Genomic DNA, 17,697 nt, shown 5'->3' with positions numbered 1-17,697 from the left:
TTCTTTAGAAAGCCTTGCTCAGGGCTTACCTCTGCTCTAATAAAGACATCTATTCCCACAGCTGTACTTCTGCTCTTCACTCAGCACTTGGGTTTGATGAGCTGATTTCTCAGGGTGACTCATTCCACCCTGACTTCACCTGGGCACACTCCCTGAGGCTGCTCTTATCTGGGTGGTGAGGGCAGGCTTACAGGGAGCTTTTCATGCTGGCTGCCTCCTCCCTTCCCTTTGAAGATGCCTGAGCAGGTGCCTAATGACAGTCCACTGTGGACACCTCCAGTAAAAGTGTTTCAAACTGCTGCCACAGACACTGCCAGCTCCTCCAGGAGCATTACTGATGGCAGCATCACAGACCAAAGGGCTCCCAGTTCTGAGCCTGCACCACCAGCACGGGGGATGAGCCAACAAAATGATCCCACAGAGCTCAGGAGACTGTGGCATGCAGCTATGGCACTGCAGGGCTGAGTCCAACAGGCTGGCTCCCAGCTCAGTGACTACAGACTCAAATAACAGACAATCAGATCCTGCAAACTCATTTCCCTTAGCTCCACAGCCACTGTCTTCTTCCTCTGTTTTACACACAGCAGACGAGGACTTGTTCTATTTCCTTTGGCCCCAAGAGATAAAATTTATATTTGTTACTGTGTATTTAATTTTCTGGGTTTCTTTCAGAATGAGTCTGTCACAGCTGTATTCCCCAGTGGAAACCTGAAAATCACTGGGCCATGTCCTAACCCAGTTACATCAACTTATTCAGTGTCAAAACTTGGCTCAGTTTTACAGAGAAGTCTGTTTGGTGAGTCAGCTTCCCAGTAAATCTTCAGGGATGTTAATCCACAGGCAGATCCTACTCTGTATGATACATATACAAGGAGTTTCCCTTGGCTAGGAATAGAACAGAACTGCTTCAGACACACTGGGCTTCAGTTGTATAAAATGTCTTGATTAGCATTTCTTGTTTCGTTTTCAGAGATAAAAGGAAATAACAATAGACTCCAAATCTCTTTCTCATTCATACCCAAAGCTGGTCTGCATAATTAAAAGTAATTGTTAGCTTCTAATAGCTTGGCATTTTTCACTGCACCTTCCAGAGAAGAGAAAAATCCAGACAGAAGAACTACTGAATTGTGAATGTTCACTCAACATTTTCAGTAGGCATCTGAATCTTGTATTTAAGCCAAAGCACTAATGCAGCAAGAAGCACAGAGAGCAATTGCTTACTGGTGACCAAAGGTAAGAAAGGTCGAACGTTTATTTCCTATGTTGCTCCTATGCGTGCAGCGCCCAGAATCTTTTAATTATATTTCATGGTCCTCTGAACTTGTACAAGGGCGTAAAATATATTTATAGCTCACTTAAACTCTTAGCAATGAAGCAGCCATCCTATGCAGAACCTCTGCTAATCAAGTGAAGACTTTCTGTGCATTAACTTTAAAAATGTAAAAGAGTACTTGTTCCTTCTCCAGCTGAAACGCTTATCTCAGTCTAAAGGCAACAACAAAGAAAAGCTATTTTCTTCCTAGGTAACAGTTTGAGTCTGTATCAGTTCACCTGTGATGTTTGAAGTACAATTTCACTGGCAATGCACATTCATTATAACTGTTATTATAGAACTGGAAGCTCTCAACCACACTGTGCCAAACACCAAAGAAACATATAATAAAGAGATCAGCCCTCTCTAAAGCTTTTCCTGCCTAACTGTGTCATTTTCTCTTTTAGACAACAACAAAAAAGGGGTAATCAAATAAAGAGGTCTCCACTTAACTAATCATACTCGATGCAAATTCCAGATGAGCAGACTGAAAAGCTCCCAGTGTAATTATACACCTCACAACAAACCTACCTGGCACATCTTACACCAACCTTTCATGCTGGGAATCTGCTTTGAGATGAATGTTAGGGAAGATCAGCCAAAAACATTACTTGTGTGTGAGGCTGAGATGAGGGAAAGGAGTTGGTGCTTTACAACAGGACCAGCTGCCCTTGCTTTGCTTTCCCCCAGAAGCTGCTGGGCCCTGGCATGCTGGAGTGGGCAGTGATGGCAGGGAGGGAGCCAGGCTGGCACCTCCTGCTGCAAATGGGGCCTTACATGAGATTTTAAAGACTCCACTCAAGGCTGCCTTATTACTGCAAAGCCAAACACCCCCAGACTGAGGGATCTGAGAAAATTCAAACTGCTGATGAAACCTTAATTCAGCTTCCTGATGCACATGCTTTATGATATGATCTTTAATTAGCTTATGAGGAAATTAATAATTATTTCTGAGTGTAGGATTTGGCTGATGTACAGTAAATAATGCACCATGCTACCTAATGAATGGTGATGATTCAGCAGACATCATCTCTCGTGTCCTGCAAGAGGCATGGGGCCTGGGAGGGAAAAAAACAGTGTAGGATCACATTCATGAAGAGTAAATATCAGTAATTTATTTGTGCCAGAGAGGGAGGCACAAATTTAACTAAAAAAAAAAAAAAAAAAAAAAAAAAAAAATCTCAGTTCTTGTGTTTTGCCTTCTGGCTTTCTTGATATGGAGTACGGAAACATAAAAATATTTAGTGTTTCTTATCTGCTGATTAGTGTTTGATATGATCGAACAGAAGCTGGGCTGTGCAGCAGTTCAGGGGCCTGGTGGTGGCAGCACCAGGAAGGCAGAGGCACCACTGGGATGGGCTTCACTGTGACCTGCAGTGAAGGGGGATGAGAGGAAAGCTGGGCTGGCTTAGCTCAGCCTTGTCCTCTCCAACCTGGCTGAGAGCTGCATGGCAGATACAAAAGGCACAGGAGGCCATCCTGCAGAAACAAGGTAATGTTGCTCTCAAAGGGCTCATCAAGCTGGACAAAGCTCAGCCGTGTATTTTCAGAGCTGCAGCAATCCAGGCTGATATGTAAAATACTGGCTGTATTTGTCATGGCTACAGCCAACTGCACAGCTCTGCTGCTCACCTGCAGGTGGGAAGGAGGAGGATCAGCCCCTGCTCCAGCCTAAGCACTCAGCACCAGAGCAGGAGGAGGAACCCTACCCCTCTCATTATTACCTGTGAGCCAGAACTGGAGAGCAGACACTGACAAGTCCTTATTTACAGTGCACCATGACAAACAGGATGCTCCACTTTGCCCTCAGATGTCACAAATAAAGCACAAGGCCAGCAAATTGAGGCTATCCATTATTCTTGGTTATTTCCACCTAAGTCCTTGCCTTTCTTAATGACCTGGAGGGCAGGAGCAGAGTCACAGGCACGGATGGGTGCATCAGAAGAGAGCTGAAATCCTGCTCTCAGAAAAGTCAATTCCAGCCATTTCCTCCACAAGAAGTTTACTACATGCTGCCACACAATACTTTTATTGGCATTCATTACTCCTTGAGGACTAATTGATTCATTTTTAGCAGCAGTAAAACAAGGCTACATTTTACAAGGGAATTGCTCTACTGCTGGGGCTGTAGGAAGCTGCTCAATTATCTCCAGAATACTAAAAGCTGAATCCAAACTCTATACTCAAATTGTAACAAACATATTTCCCCAAGCCTTGATTAACCTACAGGCTGATCCCCAGCTCACAGCTGGCTCAGGTTTTGGGAGGGAGGTTGGGAGTGCTGGGGTTTGTTTATTTTATCATTACCATACAGCTTGGGACCCTGCAGAGCACAGACAGTCACCATGGGCTGCATTTCTTTATAAACCCTACTGGAAGTGAAAACCAAAAAATTGAATCCCCCTCAAACTCACAGTAAGGTTGCTCCTCTTTTTTGTATCTGATGTCTCCTTCATTTGGAGCTTCCTTTCTGTTTAAGAACAGCTGGAGACCCACAATTTAGCATTCACATTTAACTAGATATTTGTGGTATTCCAACATCCAATTAACAAGCTTGTTACCTCTCAACATGTAAAAATACCATAATATTCATTCCCAGCAACACCTACAAAAGAACACAACTGAAATACACACATCTATTACATACATACATATAAATATATATTCCTTTATATAACCCTCTGCCTTTATCAGCATCTCTAAGCCACTGAGTTTAAATGGATTCACAATCTTAACTGTACTGCTTTGAAAAATAAAAGGCAGATATAGTGACTAAAGTGAAAATGTACAGCTTGGAGATGGAGCTAAGACAAACTGAAACGAGTTCCAGCACTACATGCAAAAACAAAGGTGGGTAATCAATAACAAAGTGCTTCAGAGAGAAAAACTGAATCCTTTTTATTTTCTCTACTAATGAACAGCTCACTGTTTCTCTCCAGCCTGGGGGTGAAGAGTGTGCTGATGTTACCCCTTGGTCAGCAGGAATCACTGCTGAGCAATGTCAAACAACTTCCTGCAAAGGGGAGATCCTGCTGGGAAAGCTGTGGATTAGGAGGAGTATTACTAAAGACAAATCTTTAAAATCCCTCAATCTTTTTTCCCATGCACTCTCCTAAAGATCCCAACCAAGCTGAAGTAAAACCCATTGTTAATCCTGCCTGGGTCACCACCTCAGAGCACCTGATGCTGCACTCACATTTTGTAGTATCAGGCCTGAGAGAAGCTGGGATTCCTGATTTCTACTTTTCTTTGCAGTGAAACAAACTCAGCCCATTGGTGTCTTGGCCAAGTCTACAGGTTTAATGAGAATTATGCAACACCATCTGGCTTCTTCAGAAGTAGCTATGAACTGCTGGGTAAAATGAGAGTTTTCTTTCCCTCTACCATGGGTAATTTCTGAAAATACGAGAAATAGAATTAAGATACCCCAACATTGTCTGGACAGGAAGTGAGGCACTGGAAAAAGCTCTGCACACATTACACCAGTTTAACTGTGCTTTTAAATGCAAGAAGCTGTATTTGCCTGAAGGGAAAAAACAAAATAAGGATGGGGGGGGGGGGGATAAGTGAACAGTTTACATCCATAAGCAGCTATAGAAAATACAAAGGTGAAATGTTCATCAGGGAAGGTATTCAGCCTCTTGTAATCACAAAAAAGGATTATCTTTGAGTCTCCCTGCAGACAATCAATTCTCAGACTGTTTTTCATAGGCAGCCATCACCTTCAAGCTCTTATTGGCACTACTGGTACACACATTACACTCCAAAACCCAGATCAACTCCTCTAATCACAGCAGGTTACCTGACACCAAAAAACTCCTATACACTTGCCCCCATTAAGACAAGCTGTTTGCAGACCTCCCTCATGATTTGGATCATTACTTCCACTTCAGAAGGGGCCTTACACAGAAAAAACACAAATACCAATGACCAGAGAGCATTTAGAGGCAGTGCCTGCTCCCTCTTAGGCTGGGGTGCTGAGAACAGAGTTGATATCCCTGTAAGACAGGGAATGACATGATGTTTTTTGGTGTCTTACTAGAAAAGAATCACTGTTTTGTGAACTAGAGGTGCTCCTGCACCTCACTCAACACCCAGGGACTTGAGCTCTGTTCCCATCTCTGGCACAAACCTATGCTATGACCTTCCACTCATCTCTTCCCTCCACTTCTCCAAACCAGATGTTTGTCTGTTTATTTTTGTTTTCAAACCAAGTCCTTGGATCATAGGTTGAGGCTCAGACAGGCAGGATGCCCTGCAGTGCGTTACAGCACTTCTTGGCTCTAGGCTGCTTCAATGGCAATAATTAATAAAGCAGAATCAACAGTTTGCTGCAAGCCCTTCTGGTGAGACAGAACAAAGTACTTTTATCATCTTAAATGAGAACAGATACCTTGAAGTACTCAAAATAACTAAGCTCCTATGTCAGGACATGCCACATATTTCAGTAGCATATTTCCCAGCTCATTGTGTTTGCTGATTTCTAGGTGGGGACAGCATCTTGTTGCTGGAGCCCCCCATGCTCCCAAATATCCACAGCATCTGGCTGGGAACAGAGACTAAATTCTTGTCAAACATCAAGTTGGAGCAAAAATATCCCCTCAAGAGCTGATTCAGAGCACCTAAACTTCTTTGCAATAAAAGCAGCCCAGGAAATCCCATTATTTTCCTCTTAGGAGAAACACTGGGCATCAGAAAGATGAAGGGTGACAACTGCTTCATGTGAAGCCAGCAAACCAGGTAGAAAATGGCTGAGCACAAAGTGGTTCAAGACTCAGGCTCTTCTGCAGAGAAAGCTCAGCTGCTCATCTCCCCTTCCCTGCCCTGACTTCCATCCAGCCATCTGGGAGTGTGGCTCTGCAGCCACTGGGGGCAACACCAGCACCTGGGATAAAAGTTAGCCTGCTTGGCTGCTTGCTCTGGGAAATCAGAGGCTTTCAAAGAGATTCATGCACTGTGTCCTGAATGTTAAAATAAACTCTGCCAACACCTTCTTCTGAGATTACTATCTGGGCATCACTAATTTCTTGCAAAATATGCCTGTGTTATCCCTATCTCAGAAGAGCAGGTGCTTTCCTTTATGCCCCCAAGCAGATGCACATTTCACTGTTCTCTGAGCACTCAGAGGCAGATTTTTTGAGTGTGTGACAGAACATGGTGACAGCTGCTGAAACTCAGATGCCTGATGTACCTTTTTCACCTAACCTGACTTTTGCAAGGATGAAGCAGCTCATCTCTTGGGGTGTGCAGGCCCTTGCATGAGGCACCCCAGTGCAGTGCTCTCATCCCAGCCACTCCAGTTTTGTTTTCTTTTCTTTCAATAAAAGAAAATATTGTGCCTATGCCATCTGTTAAGCAAAGTGCTGCACAAACATTGCAATATACCCTGCAGCACAGAGCAGAGCCTTCCAGATTGTATGTGAGGAGAAGTGGCTGTAAGGAGAGAGAAAACTCCAGGTGCTGGAGCTGTTACAGGTGAGCCTAAACGTTTGCTTCCCCGAGGCAGAGACCTGTCAGGATTAATCTTGTCTGCCCAGGAATGCACCTCTGCAGACACCACACCCCATTCCAGGAACCCATAAATACCAAATGAGATGCTCAGCACCACACATGAAAGCATCTCCTTTCTCTGTACTCTCACTGTGGGGGAGTGACAGCCTGGCTAGCATCAATCCTGTCTTGTGCTGGGCTGTTTTTAAGGTGGTTCCTTGCAGGGAACAATGTATGAAGTGAGCATGGCTGTTTGCTGCCTTTTTCCTATGGACACCTCCAAGGGAACCCCCATATTTGTTCCTCTATCCTGGATCCACCTGAGACTCTGCTTTTTTATTTCAGCTTAAAGGAGGTGCTCTCTTTGTCTGTATCATCCTCAAATCAACCCTAAGGCAAGGAAGTTGATGGGAGCCAGAGGAATCATCTGTGATGGACTCTAAATCCTTTTGATAACACATCCCAGAGGTAAAGCTGTAGGACAAAAGGGCTTTTTCTGAATGATGCTGCCCAAGCACTGTGCAGAAAGAGGCACAAAACAATGGTGTTTTAGTAGTGCAATTTTACCAAAAAGGTTGCCCCTGGCCTGTCACAAAAATGCAGTGCAGGTGATGAAAGCTCAGTGAAAGAGACTCATTCCCAGGTTTCTTTTCCTCCTATTCCTTTGTCACGCCACTAAAAAAAGATGATCAAACATCTTCCTGTCCTTAAGTCCCTCCCCTAACTCAGTCTCCCTGACTCTACCAGCTTTTTTTCAGGAGCTGAAATGTTCTAGGCCCACTCATTCTTTTCCATTTGGAAAAACATGCCCATGCACAGGCACTGTTTCATAGTGGATGTTCAGCTGGGAGACAGCAGGCAGCCAATGCAAGATTGATGCTAGGACAGACCAAGCTCAGGTGAGCTATGGAAGCCATGCCATGTCCCCAGCACAAATGCAGAGGGACAGCTGAGCCTGCTGCCTCCCATCTGCCCAAGGATGCTGCAGAGGTCAGAGCTCTCCCACAGTGCTGAGCCCATGGCCAAGGCCACCAACTGAGCCACATACCACAATTTCAGGGCAGAGCCCTGGCCTGGGGAGTCACCACAAGAAAGAGTGTTCACGGGCAATTAGGGGTTTCTGGATCAAAAGCAATACATTTGAAGTCCTAACTCAAATTCCTGGCCCTAGGGAGCAGCCAGTGCTGGTGCCAGGGGCAGAGGGAGCAGGCAGCTCACAGAGTGCAGCCCGTGACTGCTGGAGCAATTCTGCTCACTCCACAAGTGCTCCCTTCCACAGATTCTGAAACAAAGGGGCTGATTTCTAATCACATCAGCATTTGCACATTTTAAGGCACAACACTTCTTCCCTGTTTCTAAATAAACAGTACCTTTTAGACAGCACCTCACCAAACCATGTGATGCCTCCAGGAAACAACCAGGGCCGAGAGCAGTGGCAGCAGGACATGGCAAGTGTGGAGCAGTGATTTTGGGACAACGCATCTGGGGACACAGGCACTGCAGCCCTGATGGCCCAGATAACCCTTGCTCAGGTCTTGTGTCCATCATTTCCTGCACAGAGAAGTCCTGCATCTCTCATGCATGGGCCACCAAATTCAGATACTTTAAAATTTCAGGTCATCAGGCTTGGTCCATGGTCCCATCAACTGAGAAAATGCCAGCAAAATTCAGATTCAGGTCTGGATTTTGTAGTCGAGAACAGAGCTCTGCCTGCTGGGCTTACTCCACAACCTCCTGATCAGACTCCTTAAGCATTCACAGTATATAAGAATGTAAAACAAAAATGTTTATATATGCCTCTCTCCAACAGTGCTCTTAGGGGCTGCAGCTGTAGGTACTGAGGGTTATATAACTCAGTTCCTCTGACAAAGACACATTTGGTTGAACTTTAAACAAGGGACCTTTAGAAATCTGTAAAATTTTAACCATCAGTGTGTAACAGCTTCTAGGACGTTTCCCACCTTGTAACATTTAAAACAATCTTCATAAGAAATATGTAACTGTTTGAAACTAACTCTCAAATGATGTTAATTATCTGCATGGTCTGTGTTTCTGCATATGCAGTTTCCAGCTACCAAGACTGAGCATTAAGAAAGCTTTTACATGGCATCAGCTTTCCAATGACCAGCCAGATATAAACCACAAAATTTTTAATCTGCATTTGATTGTCACAGCTTAAAAATCACAGATTTTATGAGAGCTACAAATCATTTTTAGATTGTGCAGTGTGGACTTAAAGCCAAGGTTTTTTTGTTTTGGCTTGTTGATATTTCCTGAAAACATGAAACAATTCTGAAAGGACAGATTTCCTGGCTCACAGCTAAAGGTCAGCAGTCACACAGGGACTGCTTGCTAAGTGCACCAAAAGGAAAGACTGGCGCAACATTGCAGCATTATTAAAAAGTGATTTAAGTGGAGGAAAAGGGAGAAAATGGAGAGACAGACAAAGATTATACTCTCAACAACTGAGCTTTCACAAAGATTAGAAAAACAGCCTTGTTCCTTGCTGCTTGCAGCCCCTCAGTGTCACTCCAAGCACCGCTTGCTCTTGCTCCCTCTTTGCAGCCCTCTGCAGCCACCCCTGACTGCCCGGCCTTGGGAAGGGACTGCTCTGACCACGCACCACAAATCACTGCTAGAGCCTTTCCTGAACAGCCCAGAAGGTTTTCCAGGCTCCTTGCTGCAACAGAGTATGGCAGTACGAGTTTAATTTGTACTGGGAAGGACAGGAGCTCAGAATTCTGATGACTGTGAGCAACACTGACATGCAGCTGTTAATAAGCAAAAAAAGCTCATTTTCCACAGGAATCTCCCCCAGACCTGAGCAATGTTTGTAACTCTGTCCCAGCACACCTGAAGAGCCAGTCCTGTTCTGCAGCTGTCAGACGGGGCACAGCCAGCTCACATCTGTATCCTGAACCACTGCATGGACAAAGCTCCTTGTCAAGGTATTTAATTTTTTAATAATAGATACTGAAATTTCCCCATTCACTGACAAGATACCAGTTTGAAAAGAAGCACACTCTGCAATCAATGCTGGAAGCACCTTTAAAACAGTATTTAGGATGAGTCTCAACAGAGGCTGTATTCCAGCTCCCATTAAGACCCCTAGCTTGTTTTTAATTTTATTATTCATGTTTTTCTTTCTAAATATAGGCTATATATAGGTTTTTTTCAGGCAAATAAATGTCAACCAAAACCAACCTAACAGCAGGACTCTGGTACAGGCCCTGCTCCCAAGTACCTACATTTCCCTCCCTGTCTGACCAAGAGCCCTGGGCCATCAGAATTAACAAAGATTTTGTGCCTTTAATCCTTTAAATGAAATACTTCTACTCTGACCACAACATCCTCCCTAGCACTGAGTTATCAAAAGCATATGCTCCCATCACTCATGGTCTGTGCTTTTGGCTCTTTTTTTTTTTTTTTTTTTTTTTTAATAAAGCTAATTGGTTGTAGAGCAAAATGCTACCTTTTCACTTAAAAGGTTAACAGCAAGCCTATGACCACATGTAGAGCTTGCAACTGATGTCTCCAAATTCTGCTAACTATAGTAACATAAAGCAAACCAACAAATGTGCTGGTAAGCAGCTAAGCAATAGCATAGGCTGTTTAAATTTAGCCCTGGCAGATCCTGGAGGAAGGGCATCTCCAGCCATGTGTCCTCTGCTGTGCAGAGAGAGCACTCAGACTGTAGATCCTATTCCACACACTTCATTTTGAATAAAGGGCTGCACCTATTGCATCTCATCTGTCTCTCACACGTGCATTTTCTCTATTGTATGAAATAAAGGGCACTCAGCTCTTGGACACAGAATGTTTGCCCAAAAGCAGCCAGGGAGACTGAAACCACAGCCTCTGTAATTCCTTGCAACAACACAAAGCTGCAGCTCAGAGCAGAGGCGTGCTGACAATTTAGGGCTTTACAGACCACAACCTGCAAGGATGAATTACTCTCCAAAGCAAAATGTTGACCACAGGCATGGAGAACATTACTTCAGAGGCAGATTGCTGTGGCCTTGCTATTTTCTGTCTGGAGCTTGGGGAATTTACAAGTAGAGATGATTGCCATGATCAGCAGTGAGATTACAGGCACGAGATTTGCTGTGATCAATCCAAAAATAAGACAGCTCCAGGCCTGAAGTTCAGTGTGCCACACCTGCTAGCAGAGAATACATGAATAATCTGATCTCCAGGCTACAATACTTTGAGAAAGGGTTGGACATCCCCATCCAGTGGAGCCTCTCCGCCTCCTCCTAAGGCCAAATGAAATCACTAATGTGAGGACAAGCTGTGCATTGATACCTCTGAAACCCCAAAAGCTGCACTCCAAGCTGCTGCTGAGGAAATCCAACAAAATCAGGCATCCAGTGCCAGCAAGACTAGAACTCATCCATGTGACATAAAAAACTCCTTTATTGAACAGCTCTAAGCAGCACTACCTGAAAAAGTGTTGTTAACTGTGAGATTAATAACATTTCCTGGAAGCTAGGGCAGTTTCTGTGGCATTGTTTCAGGAGCTGAGGTGATCCCATTGTCCCATCACCAGAACTCCCTCAATTTCAAACCATTTATGCAGTAGCTAAAGAAAAATTAATAGTACTATTTAAAGGTAAAATCATGCTTGAAACTGAGACACAATATGATGATTTTTTTAATCATGTCTTGCATAAATTATGAACTCTGCATTGATTACAAGGGTAGTTAAGCACATGAAAAGGGTATAATGGGAGCAGGAGACATCTTCCTGGCCTGTGGGCTCAAGTGAGGTTGTTCCCACTACAGAACACCAATGATCTGTGCATTATGGTCTGTAAAAGTAATACTTGGCTTATTGAACATTTACTTTGTTTGATACTTAGAAGAAACTTGGGTATGCACCACAGAAATAAAGCTCTATCTTAGTAAAATTCTGGGGAATAAAACCAAAATAAAATAAAATACTGGGGAATAAAACCAAATGGCTCTAACTGACAACACAAGCATCCCCCTTTTATATACTTTGTTTTGCTTACTGTTACTCTTACTACTGTTATTATTATTAATCCACCAAAACATCACACTTAGACTAAGCCAGTTCCCCACTAGGAAATTTCTGCTTATTAGTATAATCCTCAACACTTCCATCAAATTTTGCACTCCCTTACATGTCAGATGCAGAACTCTGCTCTTTGGAGTGGGTGTGGTGAAAATAAAGAGCAGATACAGCAGCCAGTGCAGTGACAGGGAGTGGAGAGAGAGGGTGCCAAGCACTAACCCCTGTGGAGGGCTGGATTTCAGAGCTTGGGGACTGTGCTCAGCAGCAGCTACATCAGGTCCCATTCAGACATCAGTCTGAGCAACCACCATTGTCAGGCTCTTTGAAAAATCCTGATTGTCACCTTTTAAAGCAGGTGAAAATCAATTAATTTTGAGCTTATAAAGGAATGCCTTTGCTGTGGCCAACCTCGGCCACACACACAATGCCTTTTGCAGAGATGCACTGCCTTTTCTTCCTATTTAGTGTAAAAGCACTTCATCATCTTGGTTATAAGCCTGAAGGTCAGGCTTATTTCTTTAGATCTATTATTTACTACTTGAATTTCCAGTTCCACCTTTCTGGCTATTACAGCTTCTTTTCCCAACTCCTTTTCACGGTAACTCCGTGATGATGACTGTTTGATAAAGTTAGGAGTGCCATGATTCTAAGTGTCTGACCGTCTTCAAAATCTGATAATGGATACAGTTGCTGAATCACAGGTCATCTCAATTTTGTCAGTAAACCATTTATTTACAGTGGCCTTCAGACCTCCAGGCTCACTGTGCACTGCAAAATGGATTTTTCAGGGAACAATAAAAGTAGGAGAGCCATCCTTAGCCTTTGCTTAGGTTAGGAGGGATACTGGACTTTGGAGAGAATGTTTCTCCACAACATCTTATGTACCACAATCTCTAAGAGCTTTCCTGCTCTGTAACATTTCCTGATGTTTGTATGAAACTGACAGTTACAGGATCCAATACGTACTCACCTTATTTTCACTTGCAACCTACATGGAAAGGACAAGAAAAATGCATGTCTCCTTAAACTCTCCCCACCTACTGAGGCCTATCCAGTCACCTTTGCAATATTGTTCAGCTTACAGTTCAAGGCACAGTGCCAGGTTTTACATCACTGCCCCAAATGCTACTGTGCTGTGGCAGGAGCTGATTTCAGCACGCCTGTCCCAGCTGTGTCAGTGCCAAGGCACACCAGGGTCTGCCAGGCTCCTCCAGTGGCTGCTCTGAAATGGAGATCTCAAAATGCCTTGGTCTTACAGAAACCCTGCCAGAGGTACAACTCCTACAATTCCAGCAACTCAATGCTTCACACAAAGTGTTGAGTGAGATGCAGAGAAAAACGTGTCAAACACAACTCCTGGCTCCAACAGTGCCTGGAAAAGTGAGCAGTGTGTGGATCCTGAGCAGAGGAAGCAGGCAGGTTTTACTCACTGTCAAAGCTCCTGTGCTGTGCTGTTAGGATGGCCTGCACAGAGCGACCAGCCTCTTTCATCATGGCTTCAAATTCACTTCGGCTTTTGTTTGCAAAGTTCTCCTCCATCTCGCTGGTGCAGCAGGTGTAGCCCTGTGGGCAGATTCGCAGGTGCTCCCCTAAAATGAGAGAAAATGCTGTTTAATGGCCAGGTCTGGAAAAGGGAGAACTTAATGCTGGACAATCTCAGCTTAAAAATATCCCAGCTCCCTGGTAACCTGGATCTGCATCAGGTCTTTCTGTCAAATTTACCACCTAATTTGAGTTCTTCTGCTTTGATACAGTGGTTGGTATCAATGCAGGCACAAATTTTCTCATTGTTGACTGTGAGGGAAGAAAAAGCAAGGGAAAAAAAAATCATATTTGGAGCAAGGAGAAGGGAAAATCTCCTGCTCAAAGTCTGTCCTAGAATCCATCTCTGCCTAGAATCCCAGAAGACATGAAAGTCTGATTAAATGACAGCTGTACTCATTAGACTTAATATGTACATTAGCACAGCCATTTGAAACTGCTTTGTAAGGAAAAAAAGAAACAACTCCAAAGTGCTCCCTGCCCTACCAAATGTAGCCTGAGAAGGCATTTCCTTAAGCAGAGAGGTGAAGCTAGTGGAAAGTTTTCAAGAGACAGAGATGTGATGAATGTCAGTGGAATTTGGGTGGCTAATTCCCTTCCACATGTATTGAAATTTTCAGTGAAAAATTTATCTCCTGGAAAGAGACAGGAGCACCCCAAAAAGGTTGCTCTGACAATCACTGATTGAAAATCACCCTTTGCTATAAGGAAGGACAGGAAAGGTAAGAAGACTCAGCAGTCAAATTGAAAAATTCTCCAGTGTGGAGCTTCTCCTGCCCTCTGCAATTTCTTTACTGTGGAGAAGCAAGTGCTCACCTAGGCAAAGTCAGCAACATTTAAAAAATAATTGCTCAAGTTCTTATGAGTCCTTACAAAAACACATCCACATGCAAACACACCCTATGTTTCCCCTTACCCAAGCAATAAGAATTCATTTGAATTAAATCAAACATTTATTTAAAAAATTAAATAAAATACCCCTCTTGTTCCAAGCATGTTCTGAGATAAACCAATTACCAAGCAGTTACCATATTTAAGATAATTTGATTGGGATTGCCGATGATTTTGCTGGCACTTTTACAGGACTGCTGTCTTAATGTCACAGCTGAGCCCAAACATCTTTAAAATTTTGTTTTATCTTGTGTGTCTAAACAGCTTCAAATCCTGAACCTGCACAGCCTCCAGAGTTACCCACAAAGTCCTTAGCTATTTCCAATGTAAAGCTCTTAGCAAATGGGTGGTAAAGGGTCTCTGAAACTGGGTATGTGTCCTACCCTTGTTAAAGTTATCTCATTAGCAGCCTTAGACCAAAGGAGTGTTCTGTAGTTGATGCATTTTAGGCAGAAGCCATTCAGGATGAGTTTGTATTGTGCTGGCCCTTGTCCTGCTCACAGATGACCCTTGAGCAACCTCTGCAGGGTGTGGGGTGAGCCTGTCCTTGGCAAACGGGTTACCGTGGGCATCTGCACTGCCAGGCCTCCTGTCTATGTGACAGAAATTGCTGCTCACCACCTTCTGTAGGAGACAAACTCCCATCTCCAGCCCTGTGTTGTGCTGCCAGCTGAGAGGAGTGTCAGGGTGGTGTGTCCTGGGGCTGCCTGTCTCCCTTCGTGCCCACTCTCTGTCCCCACCAGTGCCTAAATCAGCAGGAAAAGCAGCAACTTGCTTCAATGTAAAACCTCAAGAGTCAAATATAAATATCATGTGGCTCCATGCTTGCCACTACTGAATTTCACAGGCAACCCCTGATGAGGGGAGAGAATGATGCATCTGACTCCATCTTATCAGAAGGCTAATTAATTACTTTATTATTCTATATTATTCTAATATATACTATATTACACTATGTTACACTACATCTAAACTGAATCTGCCAAGCACTCCACAGCTCAGAACTGCCCAGAATCTGTGACTGTCACCAACAGTCCTGACACACACACACACACACACACCTGGCCCTGACAGGCCAAGGGAACAAAACCCCATAACTGTGGGTAAACAATCTCCACATTGCATTCTGCTTTGGCACAAACACAGGCACAGCAAATGAGGTAAGGATATTGGGAAAAATTGTGCCTTGCTTTTCTGTGTGAAGAGAAATGTGGGGCTACATGCTACACCAAATGCAAGCTCAGTTTCAGGGCTTGCCTGAGCCTCTCCTTCCCTCACTGGATTGTTCTGAGTCGTTCCCTGGGCTCCTTTCTGTAGAGCTCTATTTATCTGTACAGCGTCAGGGCTGCTGACATGTGACAGACAGGCAGGAAAAGGGAGCTGGAATTTTTTGACAAGACATGGCTTTGATTCCTGTCACGGCAAATTATAAAAACTTTTTTCTTGTCCAACCTTTTCCATCCCATTTCTGCTGCCACAGGATTTCTGGCAAGGACGGAAGTTTTGTGCACAGCAATTTTACTGTGGGATGCATCTGTCCATGAGGGCCTCGATGCCCTCAGGACAAAGTGAGGCCTTTACAGGGCCTGGCCTCTCTGAAAAAGCCAATCAACAAAGAAATGGATCCCAGGGGATCTCAGCCATTTCCAGAAGTGCCTTTACCTCCTCAGCTGATGGTGAATTTTGGTGGTGAGGTCCTGGCCATGCTCAGAGGCCTCACACTCCACAACACGAGCACTGCCGCCATTTCCTCTGGGCGCCATTACCCGCCAGGGCTGGCAGGCTCAGGCAAAGCCTCCAACAGCCCTTTACAAACACCCTGCTGTGGGAAACTGAGTCAAATCAGTGGAGCCCTGAGGATCTCTGATCTCCCAGCCTGCTGCCAGCAGGATTCAGGCAGGAGGTGTGCCTGAAACATGGACGTCCCTGCAAGGAGACACCATGCGTTCACCAAAGCTGCCCTCCAGGCAGGCTCCCTGCACAGGCTGTAGAAACCAAGGGGAAGGTGAGGGGATTGCCCCCAGGAGTAGAGGAGGGGAGGAAGAGCCCCGTGCCTGAGCTCCCTGAGGAGCAGCAGTGGGGAGAGCTGTGTTAATTAAACTGGGACACGTCCATACAGCGCTCTGTGCGCTCCCAGCCCGGGCGAGGCACAGCGTGTCTGAGCAGGATGGCCCCAACCCTGCTGCGACACCACAGCCTCCACACAGCTCAGGGGGACTGGGGAAACACAGGCAGAAAGCAGGGAGAAATCACACCCATAGCTGAAATTGGTTAATTTTACACAACTTTGTGAATTGAATATAGAATTGTTTCCATTCTTGAGCTCCAAGCAGCTTCAATCCCTTTTGAAGTAGCATTTATCTCAGCTTTCTGCAGGTGTTTGTAAGGTACTCAGCAGGTGCTGAGTGGTGCTCAGCGCCACCACACTCTATCTCAGTAGGAAGCAAAGTTTTTATTATTTATCTCTATAAATCAAACTCACCACACAGAGAACAGTCTCACAGCACTGTGAACATGCTCTGCTTTCTTTGCTTTTTAACGTGACCCACCCTGGAAACATTCACTATTATTATTTAACCTTTTCCTATTGATTCCAAAATAAATGTGCTCCAGAGCATATTTTGGTTCTCCTTATATTTCAAAGTCCCTTTGTTTGCCAACCTGCCTTTGTCCTATTGCTGAAGCTTGCACTATAAATATCTTTGGGTTCACTTGGCAGGAGATATCTCCAGATAACTACAGAGAGCCAGAGGTGTTTTCCAAGGAGTAAATGCCCACGATACAGGGTGCGTCCTCTGCCTGCTGCTGTGCCACACAAGTTCTCCCTGTGTGCAGCTGACCTGTTGCTCACCACTTGTTGGACAGCATGTGCTCCCACCCCTGCAAAAGCCTTGCAGAAAGCAGACAGGCATGGCAAAAACAAACTGGCAGCAAAGAGGGGGCTGCTCAAATCTCCTGGAGGATGATGGATATGCTTCCAGTGACCAAGGCCAGCTCTGGGTCATGCCCAGAGAACCCTAGATTTACACAACACATCTGTAAGTAAGAGAAGATGCACCTTGAGATGCTCTGAAAACAATCAGCTTGCCCACGCCTTCCAGAGTCACAGTGTGAGGTTCAATGTGGGTCTTTCTGGAAGAGCCAGCTGTCCTGCAAAAGCTGCTGAAGCTGGGGTGGGAGGTAACCCACCCACAGTCCCATGGAAATGGAATGGAAACAGGGTAGAGCAGGCAGGAAAACAGCATCAAACAAGGATCTCATTTATGATTAACTGTCCTGGAATGGAAAGGAATAGGCAGGAGGCTGATGACAAGAGAATATCCCACTGCATAGCTACAGGCTTGGATTGTCCTTGAAACACCCTCTCAAGCTGGCTGGGTTAGCAGATCATTCTGGCTATTAAATTCATTACTGCACTTCAGAG

The 17,697-nt window shown here is 44.6% G+C and overlaps 1 protein-coding gene across 1 annotated transcript in view; it reads right to left on the bottom strand.

Moving 5' to 3' along the window:
* The window catches only part of GPC1 (glypican 1), a 208,532-nt gene that overhangs the window by 88,842 nt on the left and 101,993 nt on the right, over nt 1–17,697 (bottom strand). The window contains exon 2 of the mRNA XM_059479216.1: nt 13,271–13,429. Coding sequence (XP_059335199.1) covers nt 13,271–13,429 — 159 coding nt within the window. The remainder of the gene's footprint in view (nt 1–13,270; nt 13,430–17,697) is intronic.

The sequence above is a fragment of the Ammospiza nelsoni genome, chromosome 10, assembly GCF_027579445.1.
Source record: "Ammospiza nelsoni isolate bAmmNel1 chromosome 10, bAmmNel1.pri, whole genome shotgun sequence".
In the NCBI taxonomy this organism is placed as follows: Eukaryota; Metazoa; Chordata; class Aves; order Passeriformes; family Passerellidae; genus Ammospiza; species Ammospiza nelsoni.
This window is presented reverse-complemented; position numbering and strand designations above follow the sequence as displayed.